Below are 26,348 nucleotides of genomic sequence, written 5' to 3' on the forward strand. Positions count from 1 at the left end.
AATGAACTGAACTGCAACTCAAAAGGCGAGACTAAATCAGGTGTGGAGGGTCGTTATATTGCAGGCAGAGTGGAACCATTGAAAGTTAAGAAGTGAAGTCTGGCAGGGGTGCAGAGGATGAATTACAGTGGGCAATGGCTCTGAAACTGGTTAGGCAGCCAATGAAATAATTTAGGTAGATAGTTTAGGAGCTATTACAGGTTTATGCCAAAGAGTATGGGGAATGGGGGGGGGGAACTGCAAGAAATATTAGCAAGGACAAATGAAAAGGTTGGATATAGAATTGAAAGATAGGAAGAAATCAATGATAACAGGATTTGAGGTCTGTACAGCTGCAGTTACATATCTTCTCTACTTTGTCTTCAGTTTTTTATTGCACTAGGTCATTCCTATAGCATACATGCTCTAAGAGGAGATGTCACTACTGACCCAGTGGATATTGAAAGAGATACGGCTATATACTCATAAACTCAACAGCTCAGATGAACTAGACCACTATCAAAGCTATCAAAATGTACCCAAGAAGAAACAGATAAGCTGAATAGTATTGTAAGTATTAAAAAAATGAATTTGTATTTAAAAATCTACGGGTGCCTGGTGGCTCAGTGTTAGGCATCCAACTCTTGATCTCAGTTTAGGTCTTAATCTCAGGGTCGAGAGTTCAAACCCTATGTCAGTCTCCATGCTGGGTGTGGAGTCTACTTTAAAAAATAAAATAAAAAGGCCCAGCTCTGACACATTTTTCCATTTTTAAATTTCCTCTCCACCATTTTCTCTTCTTTCTGGAATTCTTATTATACTTATAGGCCTCTTGGATTTAGTCTCTGTAATTTCTCTTTTATTCCTCTCATTTTTCTTGGAAAAAAAAAAAAGGCAACTTGGAATCTAGCAGGTAGAGGTCCGAGATAAACTTAAATATCCTACACGCATTTGAAAGCCCTTCACAACAAGAATAGTGTGGCCCCCAATGATAATAAGGACAGGGCAGAGGAACTCTGCCCTAAGCCAAACCACCAAAATCTCTTCTAAAAATACTGTACGAACCATCTAAATGGGTTTCCTGCTTCTGCTTTTACCCATATAGAGTCTCTTCCCCCACAAAACACAGCCGTATGATTTTTTAAAAACACAAATCAGATTTTAATCAGGTTTTGACACTTCCTGCTTAAATTCTCTTGTTGCTTCTCACTATACTTATGGTGAAACCACAAGTCCTTAAACATGAAGCTGATTTCATAGTTTTTCATTGTCTGGTCATTGCTTTCTTGTTCATCTCATTCTCCCTCTGACTGTGCTTGAGGTTAACCCATCTTCTTTCTGGACATCAAAAATGCTGAACTTCTACACGTCTCAGGACCACTGAATTTGTGTTCCATCTGCCTGAAAGTTTTTTCCTACGAGTTTTCACATGGTTGGCTAATTTGGATTTTTTTTTTTAAGATATTATTTATTTACTGAGAGAGAGAGGGCATCCACAGGAGTGGGGAGTGGGGCAGAGGGAAAGAGAGAAGCAAGGCTTCTCATGGAGCAGGGCTCTATCCCAGAACCCTGAGATCACAACCTAAGCCAAAGACAGATGCTTAATCCCTTAGCTGACTGAGCTACTCAGGTGCCCTTGATTCACATCTTTCAAAGCTCAGGTCAAGTGTCACCTCTGCGGAGGCCAGGCCCTTCCTGTCCACCAGGGCATTATCAATTACATCACTTGTTTATTTTCTTCATAACACTTTTCACTAGAAATTGTTTTATGGTTTTTTTTCACTTGTCCCAAAACTAGAATGTAAGTTCTGTGGATGTAGAAATATTGTCTGTTTTGTTCACCACTGCATTTTCAGTACTGGATCGAGACTGAAGTAAATTTGCTGTATGACTATGTGAACTAGGAAGAATACGTTTTACCTACCAAAATGACTAAGCCTCCAGAAGAGCTTGGTTTTACTTTAAAATGCACGTTGATCATTGATGATTCAAGGAAAGTGTTTATTAAACGATGAAGGTTTGGAGATGGGCAAATAACGAGCTGGAGGAGTGATATGTTCACTGGTTTTAGGACTGCATAAGACTTCTAAAAGAGCAGTGTTTTGCAGAGTGTGGTCTCAAGGCTACTTGAATCATTGCAGGTCTCCCTCCAGATCTTCTAAATGGAGATTTCTGTGCGTGGAGCATAGGAATTTGCTTTTTAACAAGCTCCTTGGTGTTTCTTATGTGCACTAAAGGTCAGGAACCAATGGAATAGTGCATCGAGAGGAACAATCAAGATTCAAGATTGAGCCCGAAGGCGGAGGGGCTTTAAGTGTGGGAGGAGAAATACGAAGCCTCAGATTGAGATAAGGAATGATATTTGGCAGGTACCAAGGAGACGCTCTCAGCTCTGAAGGGGAGCCAAAACCACAGCTCTCTTTGGTCCTTTGCTCCACTCAGGCTGCCATAACAAAATACCACAGACTATGTGGCTCAAACAACAGGAATTTCTTTTCCCACAGTTCTGGAGGCTGGGAAGTCCAAGATCAAGGCTTCAGCAGTGTTAGGTTTCCAGCGAGGACTCTTTTCCCAGCTTCAGATGGCCACCTTCTTGCTGCACCCTCACACCTCCCCCTGACCTTTTCTTTGGGGTGCATGGGGAGCAGAGAGATATCTCTCTTCTTGTGAGGCTACCAGTACTATCAGGTGAGAGCTCTACCCTTATGACTTCATTGAACTTTAATTGTCTCCTGAAGATACTGCCTCTAAATACAGTTACATTGAGGGCTGGACTCTCAGTGAATGAATTTTGGAGGGATACAATTCAGTCTGTAGCAATTGGTGTTTCCCTTTATCAGTGAAGAAAACCAGTTTCACGTACTGTGATCCAAGAGTATCACCACATCACTACTGAATCTTGTTCTTTTAGACCGCAAAGCAAAGTTCAACTGAAACAGATGCTTAGTTTGATTGAATCTGCATGAGATTTTTACCAAGGTTATAGCAATACGTATTTGATTTTTGTTGTTAGGACAGACTTTTCAAATTAGGTATATGAAAGTTTACCATTTAGTAGGAGTATAAAGCTATTAGTGGGTCATTAATATCTGATCCTCTTTCTATTCAAAATTTAAAACATAGCTTTCATGTCTTTTCTCCCCCAAAACTTCATTTTGCTTTTTAAATTCTCTAATAGTCTGTCAATATTTTGGTTTTATAGACAAGGCAGGCAGGTTGTATAGACATGGATAAGAAGCCCACACAAGGGGGCGCCTGGGTGGCTCAGTTGGTTAAGCAGCTGCCTTGGGCTTGGGTTGTGATCCCTGGGTCCTGGGATCAAGTCCTGTGCCCAGCTTCCTTCTCAGTGGGAAGTTTGCTTCTCCCCCTCCCCTTCCTTGTGCTGTCTCTCTCTCTCAAATAAATAAATAAAACCTTAAGAAAGAAGAAGAAGAAATCCACACAAGTCCCAAAGATGTCTGGACGTCCACAGAGGGAGGAATTTTACTTGGTTTAAGACCCTCTGGAGGTGCCCCACTTCGGGCTCTCTACTCAGCGGGAAGCCTGCTTCCCCCTCTCTCTCTGCCTGCCTCTCTGCCTACTTGTGATCTCTGTCAAATAAATAAACAAAATCTTAAAAAAAAAAGACCTTCTGAATATTTTCATGTATGTTTTAAAAAATTACTTTGTTTCTCTTTTACTATATTAATATCTGAGGGTAATTCTGTTACATTTTATATAAATCAAGATCAACACAAACAAAAGGAAAAAAGAAAGTAGAGCCTGAGACACCACTGATCCTAACATAGATCATCACATCTTATTCTGCAGGTGACTGTGTGTTTTCTTCTTCGTCATGATCTTAAGGAACCCGTATCGACTCGAGTAGGGAAAAAGGTATGTTGATTACCTTGTTAAGGTTTTTCTGTTTATAAATTAGATAATTTAGAAAAAATTCGTTAAAACTCCTCCATAATTTCTGCTTATTAACAAAGTTCATTGAGAATACCCACCATGTACCAGGCATAATGGTAACCATGGTATAGTCCCTTCAGCTGAGCGACTTTTTAAAAAAATTTTTTAATTTTTTAAATTAATATATAATGTATTATTAGCCCCAGGGGTACAGGTCTGTGAATTGCCAGGTTTACACTTCACAGCACTCATCATAGCACATACCTTCCCCAGTGTCCATAACACAACCACCCTCTCCCTACCCCCGCTCCGCCTGGCAACCCTCAGTTTGTTTTGTGAGATTAAGAGTCTCTTAGGGTTTGTCTCCCTCCTGATCTCATCTTGTTTCATTTATTCCTTTCCTACCTCCCCAAACCCCCCACGTTGCCTCTGAAATTTCTCATATCAGGGAGATCATCTGATAATTGTCTTTCTCTGATTGACTTACTTCGCTCAGCATAATACCCTCTAGTTCCATCCACGTCATCGCAAATGGCAAGATTTCATTTCTTTTGATCAGTTGAGCAACTTTTATTAAATTGGGCAATAAAGACAAAGAAATAGTCCATCACAACACAAATGAATGCTATGACTTGTGCCTGTGTTAGAGGACGAGGAAAGGCTTTGGAGAGGGGAATTATATCTAAATTGAAATCTGAAGGATGAGGGGGCATTTTCCAGATGAAGCCAGAAAAGTGGAATTCAGGAAGATTTGTTACAAGCTAAAGGAGCTGCATGTGCTAACCACTGCTGACATTTGGGTTTCTGATTCTTTCTCAAGTAATGGGCTTTCACTTCTGCTTCTTGCCTTATCAGTGGACTAATCAGAGTTCCCAGTTGTAAGCAAAGGAAACAGACTCTGGCTTATGTAAATAGGAAAGGGATGTACTGAAAACGATATTGAGTAATTCACAGAAATGCCAAGAAACCCCAAGAATGAGTCTGGGAATGTACATAGAAACAAAGTAAAACTTCGCAGCTAGAACCATCGGCGAAGGCATGCCCCAGAGCCCAGTCTGCTAAGGGCACACGGCAGCACTGCCTCTACTGAACCTGACCACCTCAGTTTGCATTGCCCTGGTCACTGATGCCACACGTGGTCACTGCCATGGCTGCCACTAGATGCTGGCCATTTCCACCTCCCTTGGAAAATGGATTCTTCGCCGTCTCTGCTTTTTTATGTCATTAGTTCCTAGCAGCAGTTGACTGAGCCTTGATGACATGCCCATGTTCTACCTGCTTAGGAAACTGGAAAAGCAAGCATCGGCCTTTTCAGCACTGATGGCAGGAGGCACGGGCAGAGGAGAATTCACCAAACATAGGAGAATCACAGATGGGGCAGGCAGATGGTCAAAATGAAACAAACACTCTTCACATTCAACTCTAGACAGTATCTATTGATTAGTTCACTTTAATTTATTCCTCTGTCTTACCTACTTTATCCTACTAGCGTTTGTTACTTGTGTTAGAATTAGTTTTTCTTTTTGGTATTTTGGCATTACTAATATCATACTTGCAATTCTACTTTTTGTTCCACCAACTATAATCAGTTATTTTACTCTTTTTTACCTATCTTACACTTTCCTCCTCTCCTACTGTCGTTTTTTTTCTTTCTTTTTTTTTTTTTTTTTGGTAAGATTTTATTTTATTTGAGAGTTTGCACGAGCCAGGGGAAGGGGCAGAGGGAGAGGGAGAGGCAGTTTCCCTGCTGAGCAGGGAGCCTGACTTGGGGTGGATCCCAGGACTCTGGGGTCATGACCTGAGCCAAAGGCAGATGCTTAACTGACTGAGCCACCCAGGCGCCCCCGTTGGGCAGTTTTAACCTGGGGTCTTTCCTGGGACTGTAGTCATCAGAAGGCACTCTAAGGCTGGACAACCTAGAAGGGACCCCCATGTAGCTAGTAGTGGAAGGTGATGGGCCCCGGGGAGCTCTTCTCAGGCTGTGAAGCAGCCACAGGTTTCCTGGCCAGGGGACATGAGTTTCCAAACTCAAGCTGTAAGGCTTGCTGTGATCTACCTTTAGAAGTTCCAGAATGCCGCATTTCCTTTGTTCTGTTGATAAGCAAGTCAGTCTAGTTGGCCTACTTTCAAGGAATGGGAACTTAGATTCCGTTTCTTGATGGGGTGTAACAAGAACACGTAAAATGTGAGACGGTTGTGACCATCTTTGGAAAATAAAATCAAAAGATGTTGACTCCGTGACCTTCTGCTTCTCATGTGCTCTTTCCTGCTTTATGCTGTAAATCTCTAAGAGTGCATTGTACTGTACTTGTTGCCAATGATAAAAGTCGACTTCTCAAGGAAAAATCAAAATTTTGGTAAATTTGTACCTACTCCTCATTTTCCTCTTTTTTCTTACATCAGGAATTTAACAGCTTCTCCAAACTTAATGACTTCCCTGATATTAGTAGTGATGTTAATGAATATGAATTTTTCATATTATATAATTAAGTGAGTTAACTTTTAGAAGATCAGCATAATTTAGTAGACCAATATTTTTCAGATAATCAATGCATAATGTTACAAAATCATGAATAGGTAAAAGCCATTTGAAGTGCAAGGTTGACTAATAGATTTTATTGTAACAGAGTATGAAGATCATTGATATGATTTCAGATTCCACATTGCAGCTAACGCTGTTTCTATCTCTAAATTGTCAGTAATTTATTTTTTTAAATTGTGGTAAAATGTACATAATATGAAATTTCCCATTTTAACTGTTTTTTAAAAATATTTATTTATTTATAAAGATTTTATTTATTTATTTATTTGACAGACAGAGATCACAAGTAGGCAGAGAGGCAGGCAGGGTAGGGGGAAGCAGGCTCCCTGCTGAGCAGAGAGCCTGATGTGGGGTTCGATCCCAGGACCCTGAGACCATGACCTGAGCCGAAGGCAGAGGCTTAACCCACTGAGCCACCCAGGTTCCCCTTAACTGTTTTTTAAAGTGTGCAGTTGAGTGGCAATAGGTATATTCATACTGTTGGGCAAGCATCACCCATCACATCTCTAGAACTTTTCATCATCCCCAACTGAATTTCTATATTTATTAAACAATAATTCCCACTTCCCTCTCCCAGCAGGATCTTAAAAAAACCTGTTAAAATACTTTCCCCTTGGGGCGCCTGGGTGGCTCAGTGGGTTAAGCCGCTGCCTTCGGCTTGGGTCATGATCTCAGGGTCCTGGGATCGAGTCCCATATCGGGCTCTCTGCTCAGCAGGGAGCCTGCTTCCCTCTCTCTCTCTCTCTCTGCCTGCCTCTCCATCTACTTGTGATATCTCTCTGTCAAATAAATAAATAAAATCTTTAAGAAAAAAAAAAATACTTTCCCCTTTTCCAAGTCCATATCTGTGTGAGGCTGGATTTTCTTCAGATACTTCAGTTAAAACAACTTATTACAGGGGCGCCTGGGTGGCTCAGTGGATTAAAGCCTCTGCCTTCGGCTCAGGTCATGATCCCAATGTCCTGGGATCGAGCCCCGCATCCGGCTCTCTGCTCAGCGGGGAGCCTGCTTCCTCCTCTCTCTCTGTCTGCCTCTTCACCTACTTGTGATCTCTGTCTGCCAAATAAATAAATAAAATATTTAAAAAAAAAACAAAAAACAACTTATTACAACAGATCGAATGCAGAAGCAGATCTAAGACATCATATGTATTAGTTTCCCATTACAATAGAACAAATAATGCAATCACAGTAGCTTAACACAAATCCCATTTATATCAGTTTCTCTGGGTCAGGAGTCTGGGTTTGGACGGGGTACTCAGGGTCTTCGCACAAGGTCTCACAGGCTAAAATTAAGATGTTGGCCAGGGGTGCCGTTTCACCTGAGGCTCAGGGGTCATTGTCCAAGTGCACTGCTTGTTGGCAGAATTCAGTGTCTTGGAGTTGTAGCACCAAAGTCCCTGTTTTCTGGGTACTATCTCGCTGGTCCTGCCAGAGGGCAACATCGGTCCTTGCTTCCCACCATATTGTGGCTTACTTTTCCAAAGCCAGCAGGAAGATCTAATTCCAGTCTGCCACAACGGAGTCTTACGTAACATAATGTAATCCAGGGGTGTCTATATTATCACCTTTTCCAGTTTCTTTTGCTGAGAAGCAAGTTGTAGGTTCTCCCTCATTCTCTAGACTCACTGAGGTCATCTTAGGGTGTGTAAGCTCCAGACATTGCGGATGTACAAAAACATAAAACAGTGTCACTCTTCTCACTATTCAGTATATTTATTAAGTAAATAAATATATATATATAATTACAAATATGTTATTCATGTTCATGTGTAATGGGTTTCTAACTTATTTTAAATGAATTAGTAAAGATTGAATTTTCCAGTTTTAGTTTCTAATACAGTAAATATTGATATTTATAACACTTAAAAACAATAGTTCTTTGGGCTCCTTAATAAATTTTAGGAGTATGAAGTGTCCTGAGACCAAAAATATGAGAGCTGTTAATATAATAAATCCTAATGGCAAACAGATTATAAACAACAAACAGTTGGCATTTTCCACATGCTTTCTGTGACTCAAAAAAATACATTTTACATTGCAAGTATACAAATACACACACACACAGACACACACACACACGTATATATAGAGAACTGAGGCAAAAGTTTCCTGAAGTAATATTTATTCTTATGTGCCATACACACTGATATTTTCTACTCTATTGCTTTTCTTTTAAAAATTCCTAGTCATAATCTGGGGCCCCTGGGTGGTGCAGTTGGTTAAGCAGCTGACTCTTACTTCAGCTCAGGTCGTGATCTCAGAGTCCTGGGATCGAGGCTCCCATTAGGCTCTATGCTCAGCGGGAAGTCTGCTTGAGATTTTCTTTCTCACTCTGCCCCTCCCCTCCCCCCTCATGCTCTCTCTCTCTCTCTCTCTCTCAAATGAACAGATCTTTAAAAAAGAAAAAAATTCCTAGTCATAATCCAATACATGGATTTCATGAAGCTCTCAGTAGGTTAGGACCTGACATCTAAAAGCCCTTATCATAGAACTGCCTGAAAAACATTTAAAAATACGGACTTCCAGGGCTAAAGTTCCACCTAAGTGAAAAGGAAAAGAAAAAAAAAAGAGTGAATCTCCATTTCTCCTCCCTTGAAGCACTCTCGCGAGAAGAGCCGGGGTTGATATTTACCGAGGGGTTACCTGATTCTGGCCATGGGAGGACTGAGTCGTGAGAATACATATTCTGGGTTATTCCGCGTCAGACAGTTAGTTATCCTAAGCAGAAATGTCCCCAAGCAAAGAGAAGGCATTACTGAATCGCCCCAACTCGGTGCTTCTGCCAGCTGTGAGTGTGCTAGGCTTTTCCCGGAGGATAGGATTTTATCGGAAGAGAAGCAGTTTTCCAGGAATCCAGAGAAGTCACTGCCAGAGATGGGGGACGCCTTTGTAACTGACGAGAAAGGGGTTCAAGTTGTGGTGTACCAGTTACTCTCTTTATGACCTTAGAGAAGTCACCAGCTACCCAGATCCCCGCCTCTTTCTCTGTAGAGTAAGAATAAAAATACCTGATTCGCCGTGTTGTTTGTGTGGCTAAAATGAGGTGATGTGTGCACCACGCTCAGCACATGCAGTCAGTGTTCTACGACGGCAGATCCTTTCCTTACTGTGCTTGCCAGTGATTTGCTCTTTGACGCTGGGCGCACTGGAAGCTGTGCCGCTGCCTCATCTACCTCCTAGAGTCAGTGTGGAGGTCAATGAAGAAAATGGATCACAGGACAGAATGTGATGTGCTGTTAGATGGGAAGGAGGTGCCCAGACCGGATCCCGGGGGAACAGCCTGCATGATGGGGACGGCCACCAAGGACACAGAGGGTAGGCGAGCAGGTAGAAAGCAAGAGCACACGCAACAAGGTGCCTCCGAGCATGGAGGAGAGGGACTCAGCAGAATCCCCTCTGGTTCCAGGAGCTGCATGTGCGTTCATCTCCGTGAATCCCCACAATACCGGCGTCAGGTAGATATTATTACTCAAATGAAAACACTGAGACTCAACGAGGTTAAGTAACGGAGCCCAGGTCACCCTAAAGGGGACGATGTGATGTTGCAGCAGCAGCAGCTGCCCGGCCCAAGAGCCGTCCTGGGCGGACTTGTGGTTGGGAGGGGAGAAGTGGGCAGGCTCTGACTGTGGAAGACCAGCCTGCAGCTCCTCCCGGGGAGCCCAAAGCCCAAAGCTAGAGACTGACTCTCTAGCGGAGCCTCCCCTGACCACCAGGGGGCGCTCGCGGGACCTTCTGCGGAGGAGACACAAACCCTCCAGTAACTGCCACCCTCACCCCCGCCCTTAGTGCTCAGGGCTGGCTGGGGTCTGAGGACTGCTTGAGCGCCCAGTGGATCAGAGTATCACCAGTGATGGCACCTCCACCCTCCCACTCACTTTTGCTAGCTGCCTTGTGGTCCCTGTTGGATTCCAACGGTCTCTGTCTCTCTCCTACACACACACACACACAACCTCATGAATAGTTTCTACAATAGATGCCAGGTAATTGTCATATGCTGAATGGTATTCTTCCAGGTTTATACAAAACAACTCAGAATCCATCATTCTATCTTTCCAGTTGGTATAAAATGGTATTTTCAGCATTCTGTAAAAGATACATCTCATCTCCAAGCACCTCCTGAACACTGCTTAGCAAAGGTGATAAACATGTGTGACAGTCTTGCAATCGTCTCTAACATAACATAAGGCCAATATAATAGCTCCAAAGTGTGCTCATCTCCCACTGAAATGAAATTATTTAGGCATGTATTAGATTCAGATAGATTCAGATGTGACAAGAGAGAATTTCCTGAGTTCCCCCCAAAAGAGTAACCTAAAACAGCTTCTCAGCCTTGGCTGCACAATGGAATCACCTGGAGTGTTTTAGAAAACCTATGCCTGAGACCCATCCTGAGTGTCTGATTTATTGAGCCTGGGGTGCAGCTGGGCACTGGAATAAAAGCTCCCCGATGATCTAATGTGCAGCCAAGCCTGAGAACCACAGATCTAAAAGAATAGGACATTCAGGTTCAAGAGCAATGATTAAAGGACTGGGTCTGGGTACCCCGGGGGAAGGAAGGTGACAAATGATTTTCAGTGTTTCCCATCGACTTTCCATTATCCATACTAATTGAAAGGAAGACCGTCACGTGCAACTATCAGATCTTGAATTTGAAATTTCCTTTCTAGTTTGCAATGCATTTGATCTTATTTTAACCTCAACACAGCCTGGGAGGTAGACAGCATAGCTCTGCTTATCTGATAGCCTCAGAGAGGTTGAGTGATTTGCAAAGTTGGAAGTGGGAAAACCATTTGTGAAAACTATAACCCAGAATTTCCAGCAGCCCCAAAGTCCCAATGATTTCATCCACGTTGTTAAACTCTTCCCCACCCACTGAGGTAGAGCAAAACTCTGTTCACAAGTCAAAGATAGGAAACCTTTTAAGAGCAGATGGACTGGCAGAAAACCAACCAAAATGAAAAGTTCCTCAGCAGATAATGGTGGGCGTGTCTTCATCTCAGGGACTATGAGAAGCTGTTGCTGCTTTATTTTTCTCATCTATATCTACACCTAAGCTGAAGATTGATATAGCAACAGATGGTTAGACTGTAAAGGGATCTTTTTAGCTTTCTCATCTATGAGATCTTCAGCTGGAGTCTTGAAGCACTTGCAGCAAAAATAGAGGGGGTGAGCCCTTGTGCATTACCTGGATATGGGGCTACAGGCAATATTAAGTTCTTTGAAAGAACTAAGATGATATAATAATAAGAGGGAGAACCATTTTAATGTTAAGCTATTCACATTTTCAAAGAGTACATCTTTGGGAACTTTGAGATTTTAGGTTGCTCTCTTCAGAGCTAGAGTAAACTTTCGAAGCTGTCTTTTATTTTATTTATTTATTTATTTATTTATTTTTTTCAGGGCTGTGTGTGTATTTTCCACCCATTTTCCTCCCCCGGGGCATGTGGTCCTAGCGGGGCTGTAATCTGGTGCCCCATGCCCTTAGATGGGCTCATGATCCCCCAGCTATAGTAACTGGTCCAAGGGTGGCTTGCGTGCCACACAGGGGCAATCACATATGTGCTGGGTACAGATCAGAAACCCTATCATCTGCAAAAAGGACCCCCAAATCTCAGTGCTTTACCAAATAGAAATGCATTTGTAATTCACTCTAAATCCAGTGTGGCTCTCTGTGCAGTCATTCAGGGACCTAGGCTCCTTTCGTCTTGTGGCTTCACTCTCTTCCTGGGCCTCAGAGTCTGCTCTATTCAGCCAGCAAATGGAAAAAGAGAAGAGGAAAATCACTCTGAGGAGGTTTCTATGGGTCAGGCCAGAAGCAGAGACTTTCACATCTGCTCACATCCCATTGGCCAAACTACTTCCCATGGCTATTCCAGAGGCAAGGGAAGCTGGAATGCCATCTAGTTGTGATCTCAGAAGGAGGAAGCAGGTTTGGTGACCCGCCAGCCAAGCTCTGCCAAAAGCCTTTCTCTGGGATTAGTATATGGATGTCGGGAGGGCCACCTGGGGTCCTGCAGCACTAGGGGCCTGCCACTCTAGAAGACAGGTAAACCGCCACACAGTGGGAGGCAGAGCCAGGAGGTGGAGCGAGAGAGAAGAAAGGAGGGAGAGAGAGAGCAAAGAGGGAGCAGGAAGTGAGGAGGGTGGGCATGGGGGGAGGAGGAGGTGGGGGAGGGGACGAGAGAGCACGTGCCCACAGTCTATGGTATGAGCGTCTTTGGGCAGTAACAGCCCTGGACTCCCAGTTACGGCTGCCATCAGGACCAGCCGCATGAGTGGCGAAGTAGGTCTGGAGTCCTTGTTAAAAAGTTAAGAGTTTCAAGACAGGGATGCCTGGGTGGCACAGTCAGTTAAGCATCTGCCTTCAGCTCAGGTCATGATCTCAGGGTCCTGGGATCGAGCCCACATCGGGCTCTCTGCTCAGTGGGGAGCCTGCTTCTCCCTCTTCTCCCCACTCATCATCTCTCACTATCTCGGTCTCTCCCTCTCTCAAATAAATAAGAAAAATCTTAAAAAAAAAAAAAAGTTTCAGGACAACCCATAGCAAAGCATTAAATCAAGTGTGGGCCTTTCTGGGCGTGGGGCCCTATGTGACTTTATAGGTCTCATACCCATGAAGCTGACTCAGGGGGTCGCAAATGCCCTTTGGTCTTTCTGCCAGTTTGATCTGGGTTTGTCCCGCCAGCAACTAAAACTCCTGAGAAGTACAACAGCATTGCCCTAGACTCTCTCCCCAAGAGGTTGTGAACGCTCCACTTTTGGAAATTACAATAAATCTGCAGTGTGTTTGTGTGTCCTGGCATGGAGCTCTGTTTACGGTGGATGTCGATAAGGATTGATTAAGAAAATTTTTCTTGGAGGCAGGAATCAGGACCAGGCTGAGCTCTGGAGATTTGTTCTGGTTGTAGGATTTTATAATCAGCCTAGAGATGTACATGTCTTTTGGCAAGAAATAAGTCCCCCCACAAAGTTCATAGTATATTTTCGTTCTTCGTAAACGAAATCCTATTTTCAGTGCTTACCCTTAAGGAAATTCATGGGGAATTATTTTGTCAGGCCAAGAACTGTTCCTTTTGAAAGTGCAAATTTGAATTTGCGCTCTGAAATTGAATTTGCTTAAAGTGAGGCGTGGGCGTGCTGTCCTCTCACTCCTGCTCTCAGGGCCGCGGTCAGTGCCCACTCCGAGGAGCGTCTCAGCCCTGCCCCAGCGCCTCTGCGTAGCACCCAGCCCTCACCTCCAGGTGAAAGCAAGAAGGTTTCACAGAAGAGGGTGAATCAGCCGCGTACCCTGGTCTCTGGACCCTGACAGGCTTGGAGTCATGTGGCACTCTGTGGTTTCCCTTAGGTAAAGCTTTCCCCCTTGTTGGTTTCTGTATCATCTTCTGAATCCCAGAAAGACTCAGTTTAAGCATTTATCTGATCTAGGCCCGAGCACCTAGGGAAAGTACAGTCTTTCTAGAGTCCTTCCGCCTCTGTCTCTTCCCAGAGAACCTGTTTCTAGTAAGGTCAAAATGCTAGGTAGAAGTGTCTCCCTCGGGGCCTACCCTGAGCAAGAAATAGCACGGGTGAAATGAAGGATGATAGCCATCTGGGTTCATTTCGAGAACACACACGCTTGGGTCATTTTGACCAAAGAGGTCCTTGAGAAACCCTGTCTCCTCCAGGAAGCCTTCCAGGGTATTTCGGGGAAGAGCCAAAAGCTTGGTTTTGTTTTATCCAGCTGGAACCCTTACAGGTAACCGCACCCCTGCCCCATCTCCTTTACGATTACTGCACAGAGGCACTCAGTGAATACTTAATAAGTTAATGAATGAATTCTTAAGAAGCGTATTGGCCACTTACGACGTGCCAGGCATATTTTGGGAGATACACACTCAAATCAGACATGGGCCCTGGCCTCATAGAACTGAATCCAGCAACTGATGTGGATGCATCGTGAGTGCCTCGGTGCTCATTCATCCGTGGTGCCTTCAGCTCTGCTGTGTCCCTGCCTCCAAGTCGGTGTCCACAGGCAGCCATCCATTAAGCACGTTTGTAAAGTGCCTGCTCTGTGCACAGAACGTAGGAACTCCAAGACAAAAGACCTGGTTCCTCCGCTGAAGGATTTCGCAGGCCACTGGAGAATGGCCCAGAGGGGGCAGCAGTGATCAGAAATACCCCCAAAGTTTATATCCCCATGTGAGAGGTACAGTGGTGACGCTCTGCACGGTGGTTCTGAGGGGATCCAGATCCTTGTCTGGATCGCTGAGAAGCAGTGAGGCAAGGGACAGGACCCCTGACTTCCAGGTCTAGTTGGCCCCCTGCTTATCACCTGAGACAGAACAGGATGGGCCTTGCCTGAGGGTCAAGATTCTCCGAGATCAAGGAGGTCAAGTGCAGAGGACCATTCAAATGTTAATGAAAGGATTTTCTTTTTCTCTTCTTTTTTTAAGATTTTATGTATTTGTCAGAGAAAGAGCTAGCCAGCAAGCACAAGGCGGTGGGATGGGCATCAGGCAGAGGGAGGAAACCCCTAGGAGCAGGGAGCCCGATGTGGGACTCGATCCCAGGACCCTGGGATCATGACCTGAGCTGAAGGCAGACACTTAACCAACTGAGCCACCCAGGCATCCCAATAAAGGACTTTCTTGAAGACAGAGCCATTTCTGTCCTTAGCAATCTTGTCGGACAGGCTTCTGTGGATAAGAGACGTAGTTCTCCAGTCCCTTTCACACTTCAGAGCAGTTTCTTTGCCCGGTGCCTTGATTTCTTTCCTACTAAGGGCAGGCGAACCTCCACTAGATCTCCTCTGCCCTGTGTTCTGGAGCCTGGACACTTAGGGAGAGCCTAGCACAGGCCCACAGCCCTGAGCAGGGGCCAGAAGTTGAGTCTAAGCTGTGACCCTTGGACTCAGCCACACAGAGAGGAATAGCTCGCTCCACACACCAGATCCTAGCTGGGAGGGGAGATGGGGCTGGAGAGATTCCAAGTTTGCCTGCAAGGCTTCGGGAATGTTCCATTTGTTCCAGCAAGGGAATTGTAACTGGAATGCAGTACAATCCGGTGTGCTGGAAAACACTCCAACTCCTGTTGGCTTCCAAATGCCTTTCTCAAGACTATAACAACTCTTGGGAATTTTTAGAAACTTTAAAAAATCATTGTTACTTTCGCCTTGAGTACGATAAAATCCTGACTTTTAGTCCACGTTTTTATTTTTAGATTAGCACCTGACTAAATATAATAATGCTAATTTAATACTCTATGTAATAACATTCATAAGAAACAGATGCCAGTTTCCCCATTTAACAAATGATGCAAGGTGTTAAATTGATTTAAAATAACTGTCTAAAAATGATTTGTCAATGAATAAATTTTGAAATAACATATTGTGTTATCTTGGGGAGCCACAGGAATATTAAGACAGATTGAGATTTTACTACATGTTGAGTATGGCATCGAAAATAGACATAAACTATTTTCATTACCTACTACTAGAATTCTTGAGATTCCCCCCCACCCCGAGTTATTTTGATACATTTTAGTGTTTTGTTTCTAAATGGCAAGAGAAGAGGAGGTTTTAGGTTTCTATTTGCCAGCACGTCTCAGGAAATAAAGCCCAAGGACACAGAGGCATTTTCATCCAATGAAAAGTCAAATTAGATATATTGACCCTATTGATTTTTAACATTAATTTTCAAGGTACTAGAGAATCTTGGTTGCTGTGGAAGAATTTTAATCAAATAATAATAACAAGGAGTTGAATAAAGAGCATCCTTAGGCTAATTTGCAGAATTATCATTTATGTGCTATCATTAGCTTAATGCATATTAACACTAATGTTCCATAAATACTTTCCTATTTAAACAATTCTTCGTTTTGAAATTAAATAAATGCTGTATGACCACGTATAAAACAAATTACAAGTTTCTTGTCAATGTGTGGGACTTGATTAGATCCTCAAAGAAATGAACCTGCAAAAATCACTTGTTGGGAGTAGCTAGGGAAATTTGAATATGGACTAGATATTAGATGATATTAAGGAATTACTGTTAATTTTGTTGGGAGTGATAGTATTGCCCTGGAGTTACACAGAGAACGTTCCTTCTTCCTTTGCAGGGCACACTGAAGGGTTCAGGGGTGAGGTGTCATGCTGTCCGGGATTTATGTTAAAATACCTCACCAAGGCCTCTGCCTTCGGCTCAGGTCGTGATCCCAGGGTCCTGGGATCCAGCCCCGCATCGGGCTCTCTGCTCCTTGGGGAGCCTGCTTCCTCTTCTCTCTCTGCCTGCCTCTCTGCCTACTTGTGATCTGTCTGTCAAATAAATAAATAAAATCCTTAAAAAAAAAAAAACCTCACCAAAAAATAGATTGAAGTAAATATGGCAAAATGTTAATAACTACTAAGCCTTGATGATAGGCATATGGAGGGTTCTTACACTTTTCACAATACATCTCTGTTTTAAAATTTAAATTTTATGGGGCACTGGGTGGTTTAGTTGGTTAAGTGGCTGCCTTCAGCTCATGATCTCAGAGTCCTGGCATCAAGCCCCACATCGGGCTCCCTGCTCAGTGGGCAGTTGGCTTCTCCCTCTCCTCTGCCTCTCCCCATCTCGTTCTCTCTGGCTCTCAAATAAACAAATAAAATATTTTAAAAATAAAATTTAAATTTTATTATGAATTTTAAAAATCTAAAAATTTCATAATAACGAGATTTAAGGAAAAATTCCACAAAGTAAAATGAAATGTAACCAGTATTCCTACCCCCACTGGCTCCCTCTAGTGGCTGGTGGCGGTAAACCTAGGGGAGATGGACAGCCCTGCTCAGCCCTCACAGGGCTCTACCCACCCCACCCCTCCACCTGCAGCCAGCCGCTACCAAACACTCCAGCTCTCCAACGGTTTCATTCTTTTCTTTGTTCCTATTGGAATTTTACAGAAGGAAATTGAGGCCGACATTATTACTTCTTTAATGACTTGAATCCATCCAGAGGAGCAACTTCTCATAGGTTGGAGGGTCACCAGTTGGAAATCACTGCAGTAAGACAACCTGTGTCTGAGCCTGGTGGGTTGTCTGTCTGTCTTGACTGAGGTGGACAGGGAAGGCTTTCATGGATGGCCTGTGACTTCAACTTAGAAAAGGACATCTGTTAAAAGTCTCAGATCTTCCTTTTCTTTGTGGAGGGTAGGTTCATGTAGGGTGGTGGGGAAGGAGGAAAACAGTAGATACTCTTTTTAAAATTTTTTTCAATTTAATTAACATATAAAGTATTATCAGTTTCAGAGGTACATGCCTGTGATTCCTCAGTCTTACATGGTACCCAGCGCTCATTACATCACATGCCCTCTTTAATGTCCATCACCCAGTTACCCCATCTCCCCACCCCCCTCTCTCCCAGTAACCCACAGTTTATTTCCTATGATTAAGAGTCTCTTATGGTTTGTTTCCCTCTCTGGTTTCATCCTGTTTTATTTTTTCCTTTCCTCCCCTATGATCCTGTTTCGCTTCTTAAATTCCACGTATCAGTGAGGTCGTATGATAATTGCCTTTCTCTGATTGACTCATTTCACTTAGCATAATACCCTCTGGTTCCATCCATGTCATTGTAAATGGCAAAATTTCATTTTTTTTGATGGCTGAGTAATAGTCCATTGTATACACATTGTATACATATTCTTTATCCATTCATCTGTTGATGGACATCTGGGCTCTTTCTGTAGTTTGGCTTTTGTGGACATTGTTGCTATAAACATTGGGGTGCACGTGCCTCTTCACATCACTGTATTTGTATCTTTAGGGTAAATACCTAGTAGTGCAATTAATTGCACTACTACTGGGTTGTAGGGTAGCTCTATTTTCAACTTCTTTTTTTTTTTTTTTAAAGATTTTATTTATTTATGACCGGGAGAGAGCACAAGCAGAGAGGGAGAAGCAGGCTTCTCCTGTTCTCCATCAGGAGAACCCCAATGTGGGGCTCGATTCCAGGACCCTGGGATCATGACCTGAGCCAAAGGCAGATGCTTAACCATCTGACCCACCCAGGCACCCCTAGTTTCAACTTCTTGAGGAACCTCCACACTGTTTTCCGAGTGGCTGTACCAGCTTGCATTCCCACCAACAGTGTAGGAGGGTTCCCCTTTCTCTGCATCCTCACCAACATCTGTCATTTCCTGACTTGTTAATTTTAGCCATTCTGACTGGTATGAGGTGGTATCTCGTTGTGATTTTGATTTGTATTTCCCTGATGCCAAGTGATGTTGAGCACTTTTTCTTCTGTCTGTTGGCCATTTGTAAGTCTTCTTTGGAGAAATGTCTGTTCATGTCTTCTGCCCATTTCTTGAGTTGTTATTCTCTTAGTTGACCTCCTCTGAATAGCCCATACCCCACAGCTAGGTTGACCCTGACATTCCATTCCCTCCGAGAAAACAGATGACCTCCAACCAGGATACCCAGAAAGCTCACAGCTAGTAGATCATATTCTAACTCTCCCCAGCACTGTTGCCCCTGCCAAGTGACCTGTCTGCTTACCGAGGGTCCCTTCTGCTCGTTCTAAACTTGTTTATGCCAGTTGTTCTTATTGGTATGACTGACTAAAGGACAGATGAGCCAATAAAACATAAGTGTGGGATCCTCATCAGACAATACATGTCACAAAAGAGTGAACATAGCTTGGCAATTAAATGAACTTTTTCTTATGTCTTAACATAAAATATGTAAGAAGCTTCAGGTGTACATTTTCATTTAAGTGCTTTTCAACTGCCGCCAGGTATATAATGAAACAACTCCTTCATCCTGACTGTATTGGATAAGAGGTTTTCCATCATCTTAGGATTTTCTGTCCAGACTTGAATGAAAATAATCCCAAACCAGATCATTTAAAAACCATTTTTTTTTTTTTTTTCTACTGAGCCTGGTCAGGGAGTCTATGGATTTTGTCCCCACAGACTTATCTCCTGGCATTTTATTTAGACTAATTAGTAAGATCCACTTGCATTTTCTGAGCATGCCCTGGTAGCTGGGGACAGACACTTTCCTCACCCATCCCCCAACACCCCACTTCAGCCCAGGGAAGCCGCCTGACCTTCCATACATTGGAGCACCACATGTCCCGTATCCAGCCCTAACCATATTAGAAAAGGAAGGACAGTGAACCCTGTAGGGTGGCTCTTCCAGAACATTTCCCTTGGTTCTTTGAGACCAGTTAGGGATTTTGAGATCACTTTCCTTCATATCACCAGTTAGAGAAGGGACCCTGGAATCCGTGCCCTGGGCTCTCCAGAGCAGTAAGGAGGAAGCCTGAAGGAGGAGCTGCCAGGCATTGGCCACATCCTGAATGATGATTCTCTTGGGGCGAGGCAAGGGCATCTTACCTCTGATCCCAGCTGCCTTAGACCTCCATGCCGATTCCAAGGTCAGAGATGTGTCAGATCACTGGCAGGAGGAGACAGCCCTTGGAGTTGTCCCATCACAGCCCAGGACTTGGGCAGAGACTATACCTACCCAGAACAACCTCCCGGCCGTTGGGGGATTCTGGCTGCAATTTAAGGTGAAAGAATCTTGCCCTCTCTGAGCTTCAGTTTGTTCATTTCGCTAGCGGAGGAGAGTGACCTATTGGCTTTTGTGGTCCCTTTCAGCCCTGCCTGTCCCAGAGGCAAGGACCTAGGAGCCACGGTGAGACCAGCCACCAGCAGAGAATGCACACTACCCAACAAGCGCCCCTTACTCAGGGTGAAGGGGTGAATAGGACATCCCTGAACTGGGGGTGAGAACTCAGGTCCTGGCAAACTCTTCCCCTCCCCAGGGGTAGATCTTGTCTGCCAAGATCCTGAATCTCTGCGAGGCAGGGGAGGGGATGCTCCCACTGATTTGTGGGAGGGACAGGGAGGAGATGGATGCTGGCGGAGCCCTAACTTGGGGCTCAGGGCTGATGGGGGAGTGCTGCCTGACGGAGTCCTTCATTTTATCGGAATGTCCTGGGAAGGAAACACCTCTTGGGAGTCAGAGGAAGGGGGGAGGTTCCAGGACACGGGACCAGTCACCGGCCTATCATGCCCTCCTGCTGGTGGCTCCGCTCCTGGGCAGGGGAGGGAATGGCTCAGTCATCTTTGGGCGCCCGGAACTCCGGCATGCTCCAGGTCCGGAGCGGCGGCGGCGTGTCCCGCTCCACGTCCTCAGAGATGGTCCGGATGTCACTGGTGAAGGGGGAGATGCGCGCTCGGGTCTTGAAGGTGGCCAGTGCCAGGGGGCCGCGGGGCCGCAGGCTCCACTGCCGAGTCAGCTTGTGGGCCTCCTCCTCCTGCTTCATTCTCTCCAGGACCTCCTGCAGCACCGAGCGGAAGAGCTGGGACACCTCCTGCACCTCGGGCTCCTGCTCTGCCAGCAGCTGCCGGAACCTGCGGGTGTGGGACCGGGCAGGTGTCAAACCGCCCCAGCTACTTTCAGCCTCTATGGGCCTCAGCTTCCTCATCTGTAAACTGGGGTCATAGCTACCGTTCTGTGTGTGTGTGTATGTGTATGTGTATGATATGTGTGTGTATGTGTATGTCTATGTCTCTGTGTATGTAAAGATCCTGACATTGACTCAGGTTATCGATGTCAGAGTAGTAAGGGGAGCCCACTGCTACCATGGCCTGGCCTAACCTATATGGGGCTTTCTGGCTAACCTCTTCTACCCTTCTCTCCCCGGTAGCCAGAGTGATCTCTTCAAAGTGTCTATCTGATGGTGTCACTGCCCTGCGATACTCCTTCCAAAGCTACTGGCCACCAGCTGGGTGAGGTTTTCCTCTGCCTAAAACGTCTCTGCTTAGAGCTCAAAATGACGGACAGTTATCAGCAAGCCCACTTAGTGGTTTCCTCCACCATACTGTGAGTCAGGACTTCTCACACTTTTCAGCAGTGGGACGGGAAAGGTGAGGGGGTGATCACGATCACACGTGTGTTCCCAGACTCCCCCTCATTTATGAGGTTTTGTGTATCCACCTGGCTTCTCTCCCCAGCCCCATCCCCATGACCCACTTCCCCTGCTTCCCCCATCCCCAGGTGCTTCTGGAAGTAGGTATATTTTGGGGGGATTCCGAAGTACAGAACAAGAGAAGCTGGAGAGGATAAGATTCTCAGCCTGGAGGAAGAAGGGGGTGGGGCAGGGCATGAAAAAGAATACAAAATCCAGTGGGCTACGGATAGGACTGGAGACAGAGAAGGAATTTAAGGAGAATTTCCAAGAAAAAGGGGGTACAAGAGATGCTTACATTGGTTAAAGAGATGTGTGGCTGGAGATTTGGGGGATGTTCTGACGTTTTACTGTGGACCCGTATTTCTTTACTAGTGTTTGAGAACTGCACGTAAACCCGAGCAACTTTTGAAATTACTGTTGGTTGCTGGACTACATTTCTTCGACTTTAACATGAACCCAGCCAAGACTGGGCCCTGTGGGTCAAACTTTATTAAGGTTACATTTATATTCAGGAACACTGTGGTCCCCAAGCTCTAAATCTCTACGTGTTCAATGCCCCAGGCCTTGGAACACTTCACACACACACACACACGCACACACACACACACACACAGTCCCCTGAGGCAAACTATTATGAATGCTAGTGTGACAAAGGATAATTAAAAACTGAATTTTGGGAAGATTGTCTGGAAAACCTTTCTAAGAAGGTAAAAGGTAATATGGACAATAAACCAATGGAGGAGAAAGAGCCAGCTGGGTTGAAATCCAGGGTAGTGATAATTCAGGAAGAACAGGAAACTCAAAGGCCTGAGGTTCTCTCCCACTAAAAGTCCTGTGCCCCCCAAGAGCTGCCTCCTGCCTCCTTCTGAGCCCTTAGCTCTGGCCTGGTGTGCTCTGGGCTCTTGCAGATTCCTCCTTCTGCCTCACTCCTTTTAACAGATCCCTGGATCATGCACATGCCCCCACTCCTGTCCTGCTGGCCTCGGGGCCCCTCTCCCTGCAGCCACAACCCTGGGGTAGCAGTGCACCTGCTGGGCCCCGTGCCTGGGCAGGGGTTACCTGAGGATGGCGGGCCCACAGTAGGAAGGGTGGATCTTGGCACAGACGTCCTCTAGTTGTAGCCGTTCGCCAGGGCTGAGGTCGTAGGTGGGCCGGGGGGCGCTGGCCAGCCAGCTGTAGTCGACCCCGGTGCAGATCTTCCTGACTGCGTTGCCGCGCTCCCACTGCTGCCTCTCCGCCTCTCGCATCTGCCCTGCCAGCTCCATCATGAGCGTCTCCAGCACCATCTCGGCGGGCCTCCGGGAGGACAGCCTGGAGGGGGCTTCATTCCACCGCAGCCAGGGGATGAGGGACATGGCCCCCCCAGCCCCTGCCGAGACAGGGAAGGAGTGCGTCTTTCCTGGGCCCCTCTGTCAGTTAGGGTGGGGGAGAGCAAGGGGGAAGGAGGAGAGCTGGGACCCGAGAGAACCTGCTCCGCCGTCACAGCTGGGTGGCCTGGAGTAAGTTGCTTAACCTTTCTGAGCCATCATTTCTAATTCTGGAAGACAAGATTGGGCTGTCGTGAGAAGCAGTTGTGAATAAACTTGGGGCACTCTAAGTGCCACATGAAAGTATGATAGTCTCACGGTTATAATGATCCCTGATACATCCTGAGGGCGGAGGCCAGGGAAGATGCCTCCGGAATCCCCATGAACTCCAAATAAAGAAGGAAATATACTGCGTATGGCTGAGCACAATCTTATTCCTGCACAATCTTATCTAAGGGGGAAAAATTCAACCCAACAGGAAAACACCCTGGGTTTCTTAATGCCCCAGCCTGCTGCTGAAGGAAGCTGGGAACTGTATGGGGTTGACCTCATCCTGCAAAGGACACAGCTTACCTGCTGTTCATTCATTCATTCAGAAGCACTGATCCAGCATTGTGTACACATCTGTGGAAGAACACACACAGGAAAGCATATCAGGCACCTGCTGCCCAGGAGATGTCAGTGGAAAGAGGTCCATGGGAGTGGTGAAGCACACGGTGGGCACTGATGGGGAGGGGAAGGAGTGACTCTGGGGGTTAAGGGGTCATGGGAGGCTTGTGGACAAGAGCAGGCTGAAGGGGGAATACTGGCTTCAGACACATGGACTGATGGAGAAGGTGTCCTGGGTGGAGACCCAGCCATGGTACAAGAAGAGACGTGTGCAAGGAGCAGAGACGTGTGCAAGGAACATCGGCTTCATGAGCGGGACTTTCACTCATCATATTTCCACAAGGTCTTGTACAACACAGCTTTTGTGAATGGCTGACTAGAGGGGTGGATGGGTGGATGGATGGTGGACGGATGGACGGATGGACGGATGGATGGACGGATGGACGGATGGATGGACGGATGGATGGATGGATGGACGGATGGACGGATGGATGGGTGAATGGCTGACTGGAAGGGTGGCTGGATGAATGATGCCTGTCAGAAATGGGTTTGTGCCTCTGACAGCAGTGAAGGTGAGGGCCATTCCTGGGCTAAAATCTAAAGTGGGTCTTTGAAATGCCCCAACTCCCCTGTCTATGCCTTCCCCCCCTCTAATAAGCTCCCAATTCCTGCACCAATGGTCTTCCTGCCCAGACCCTCCAGATGCTGAGAAAAGTGACCGGATGAACTCAGTCTCAACAACATAGCTGGGAAGCATGGAGACACACACATTTTTAGGCAGCCCTCCCACCACCCTGCAGAGAAATGAACTGGTAATGCTTGAGAATCAGACACAAATAGGAAAAGTATTATGGGGCAACAGTAGCCTCCTGGAGTGGCATCGACGAAACCTCCTCTTTACCCATGAACCACCAATTCCCTTAGCAACCATTATATTTAGGAAGTTTAAAACTTTCACCCTCCACTCAGCTAAGACTGTCACCAGCGGGGCCTCAAATTACACCCTGACTCCTTCCCCAGGAGGTTGGAAGGGAAGGACACAAACCATCAGATTCTGTTCTTGGGATCAGGACACTTAGATTTGCTTCTCCGCCCTTAACTGCTTCCTGTGTTCAGAATCACAAAGCTGGGCGTAGTGTGGGGAAGGGGGTGAGGGATGGGGGTGGGCTGTGTTGAGACCCCTGAGCACCAGGAGCCTCTGCCCAAGGCAAAGGGATCTGGTCGCATCAGGCAATGGGACCCCTTGTAAGTGAACATGCTGCATTCCCTGTAGTAGCAGGTGTTTGTGTTTTCACAAGTACACGGGTCAGGTTGATGCTTAACAGCAGACGAGTGAGCGGTACCTGGTCAGGTGTTCATTCAACCGCATGGAAGGGTGCTCCAAGTCTGGATGGGTTACCAGTCCCCGCAGGGGCTGCTGGTGGCGCTGGGCCACTCACAGCCCCCTGCTCTCTGAGTGTCCCTCCCTCCCCTGCCTGGGGACTTACCACGAGACTCAGCTCCTCTCTGGAAGTGTTTCCTGACACCTTCCCTAACACACTTTTCCTGATGTGACCACGCTCCACTTGGTCCCCTGACTGTGCTCTGCACAGACATTTCTCGCAGCCCCAGGAACATTTCATGGAGCGTGACCATCTGACTCCCGGACTCCCTACGTGGGTGAGGACCATGCCCTATTCCTCCCTGGTGCTGGGTGGTACTGCTGTGGTGCTTAATAAATGCCAAATGAATGAGTGAATGAAAAAGGAATGAATGATGAATGAATGCAGGCAGGCATGGTGGTAGGAGAGCCAGCAGCCCCACAGACCTGACCTCGCCTGAATGAGGGGGCATTGGTCAGCGGCCACGGGAGAGACAGTCCCTTCCGGCCCCCATGGCTCCACACTCTCCTGTCACGTGGAGACCCCTCCTCAGGAGGAGACATTGGCCGAGCTGTGTGGTCATGAGGACCGACACTGCCGGGATGGTTCCCGCTTCTCTGCCCCACTGAGCCTCACACTAGGATGCTTCTAAACCTGGCCCAGGCCCTCCTTCCCCAGGAAGACATCTTCGGTTAACCTCCCGCAACCCCTCCAGGCCATACTGCACCTGCCTCTCAATGCTGGGCACCTGTCCCTGGAGTTTCACCAGCCTGGAAGATGAATGAATGGGGAAGAGACCAGTGGGACTCAGGGTGGAGGGATGTGCTGCCTTGGAATGAACATCACCTGCCTCAGACCCCCTCCCCTCTCCAAACACCCTCCATTCCCTGCCACACCCCTTCCGACAGCACAGGTCCAACTCACCTGAGGCTTCCCAACCCAACCCCACTGACCCTTCCTTCCTGTGGAAAGAATCTTCCATTGGTTTCCATCAAGCCACAATCTTTGGTCTAGGTCCCACCCTGGTCTGCCTTGTACCTCAGTCTGCCTCCTGGGACTCGCTCTCAGACCCCGAGTCCCAGACCCTGAATGGGCGCCCCTCCCCTGGCCTTCCTTGGGTTGTTGCTGTTCCTTGGGGCTCTGTCCAAGGCTGTCTTGTTTTAATAGGCTTCCTCCTTTCACTCGTCTCTGATTGCTTCCTCAATGTCCGTCGCTCCCAAATCAAAATCCGGAAGCCACTTGTCTCTTGAGCTCCAGGTGCAGGTGTCCAGATGCTTCCTGGACAACTCCCCTAGCAGCTTCCACATCCTGCCCCTGTGGCTGCTGCTTCTCCCCGGCCCCGGCCTGGCGGTGGGCATAACCCAGCTGCCCAGTCTCATGCATCTTCCTTGTCTCTTCCTTTGCCCCATCGGTCAGACCTTACACCCAATTCCTGTTGATTCTTCCAAATTTAAGTGTTACCAATCTCCTAAATCTGTCCATTCTCTTCCTCCTTTAGTTTTGGTCTTGACCATCTGCCAGATGTATTACAGCTGCTTCTGGCCAGCAACCCAGGGATGGTCCTTCTGATCTAATCTCCACTCTATTTCCCTTTTATTGTGGTGTTTTTTTTTTTTTTTTAAAAAGCAAATAGCAGGAAATTTACCATCTGAAAGATTTATTTTAAGAGTACAGTACAGTGGTGGTAACTATAAGCACGGTGTTATGTGATTATTAAGTGTTCT

The 26,348-nt window shown here is 46.1% G+C and overlaps 1 protein-coding gene and 1 long non-coding RNA gene across 2 annotated transcripts in view; one reads left to right on the forward strand and one right to left on the reverse strand.

Annotated features, from left to right (window-relative positions):
* Positions 1 to 17,390, forward strand: part of LOC131815328 (uncharacterized) — a 22,259-nt gene extending 4,869 nt beyond the window's left edge. The window contains exons 2-4 of the long non-coding RNA XR_009347655.1: positions 367 to 549; positions 3,790 to 3,855; positions 17,333 to 17,390. This is a non-coding gene — a long non-coding RNA (uncharacterized LOC131815328). The remainder of the gene's footprint in view (positions 1 to 366; positions 550 to 3,789; positions 3,856 to 17,332) is intronic.
* Positions 17,391 to 19,714: 2,324 nt separating this feature from the next.
* RD3 (RD3 regulator of GUCY2D) lies at positions 19,715 to 23,281 on the reverse strand. The gene is made up of 3 exons (XM_059146752.1): positions 23,228 to 23,281; positions 22,407 to 22,884; positions 19,715 to 20,787 (listed from the first exon to the last, which is right to left on the reverse strand). The coding sequence occupies exons 2-3, from the start codon at positions 22,700 to 22,702 to the stop codon at positions 20,490 to 20,492; spliced, it is 594 nt and encodes a 197-aa protein (XP_059002735.1). The 5' UTR covers positions 22,703 to 22,884; positions 23,228 to 23,281; the 3' UTR covers positions 19,715 to 20,489.
* Between the last annotated feature and the right edge of the window lie 3,067 nt (positions 23,282 to 26,348).

This window comes from Mustela lutreola, chromosome 14 (assembly GCF_030435805.1).
Source record: "Mustela lutreola isolate mMusLut2 chromosome 14, mMusLut2.pri, whole genome shotgun sequence".
Lineage (NCBI taxonomy): Eukaryota > Metazoa > Chordata > Mammalia > Carnivora > Mustelidae > Mustela > Mustela lutreola.

What these genes read in the sequence shown, in the direction of transcription:
- RD3 (XM_059146752.1), bottom strand. Translation starts at nt 22,702, where the DNA reads ATGTCCCTCATCCCCTGGCTGCGGTGGAATGAAGCCCCCTCCAGGCTG. An exon ending in TGTGGGCCCGCCATCCTCAG is followed by an intron (nt 20,788 to 22,406) that starts GTAACCCCTGCC and finishes CCACACCCGCAG; the next exon opens with GTTCCGGCAGCTGCTGGCAG.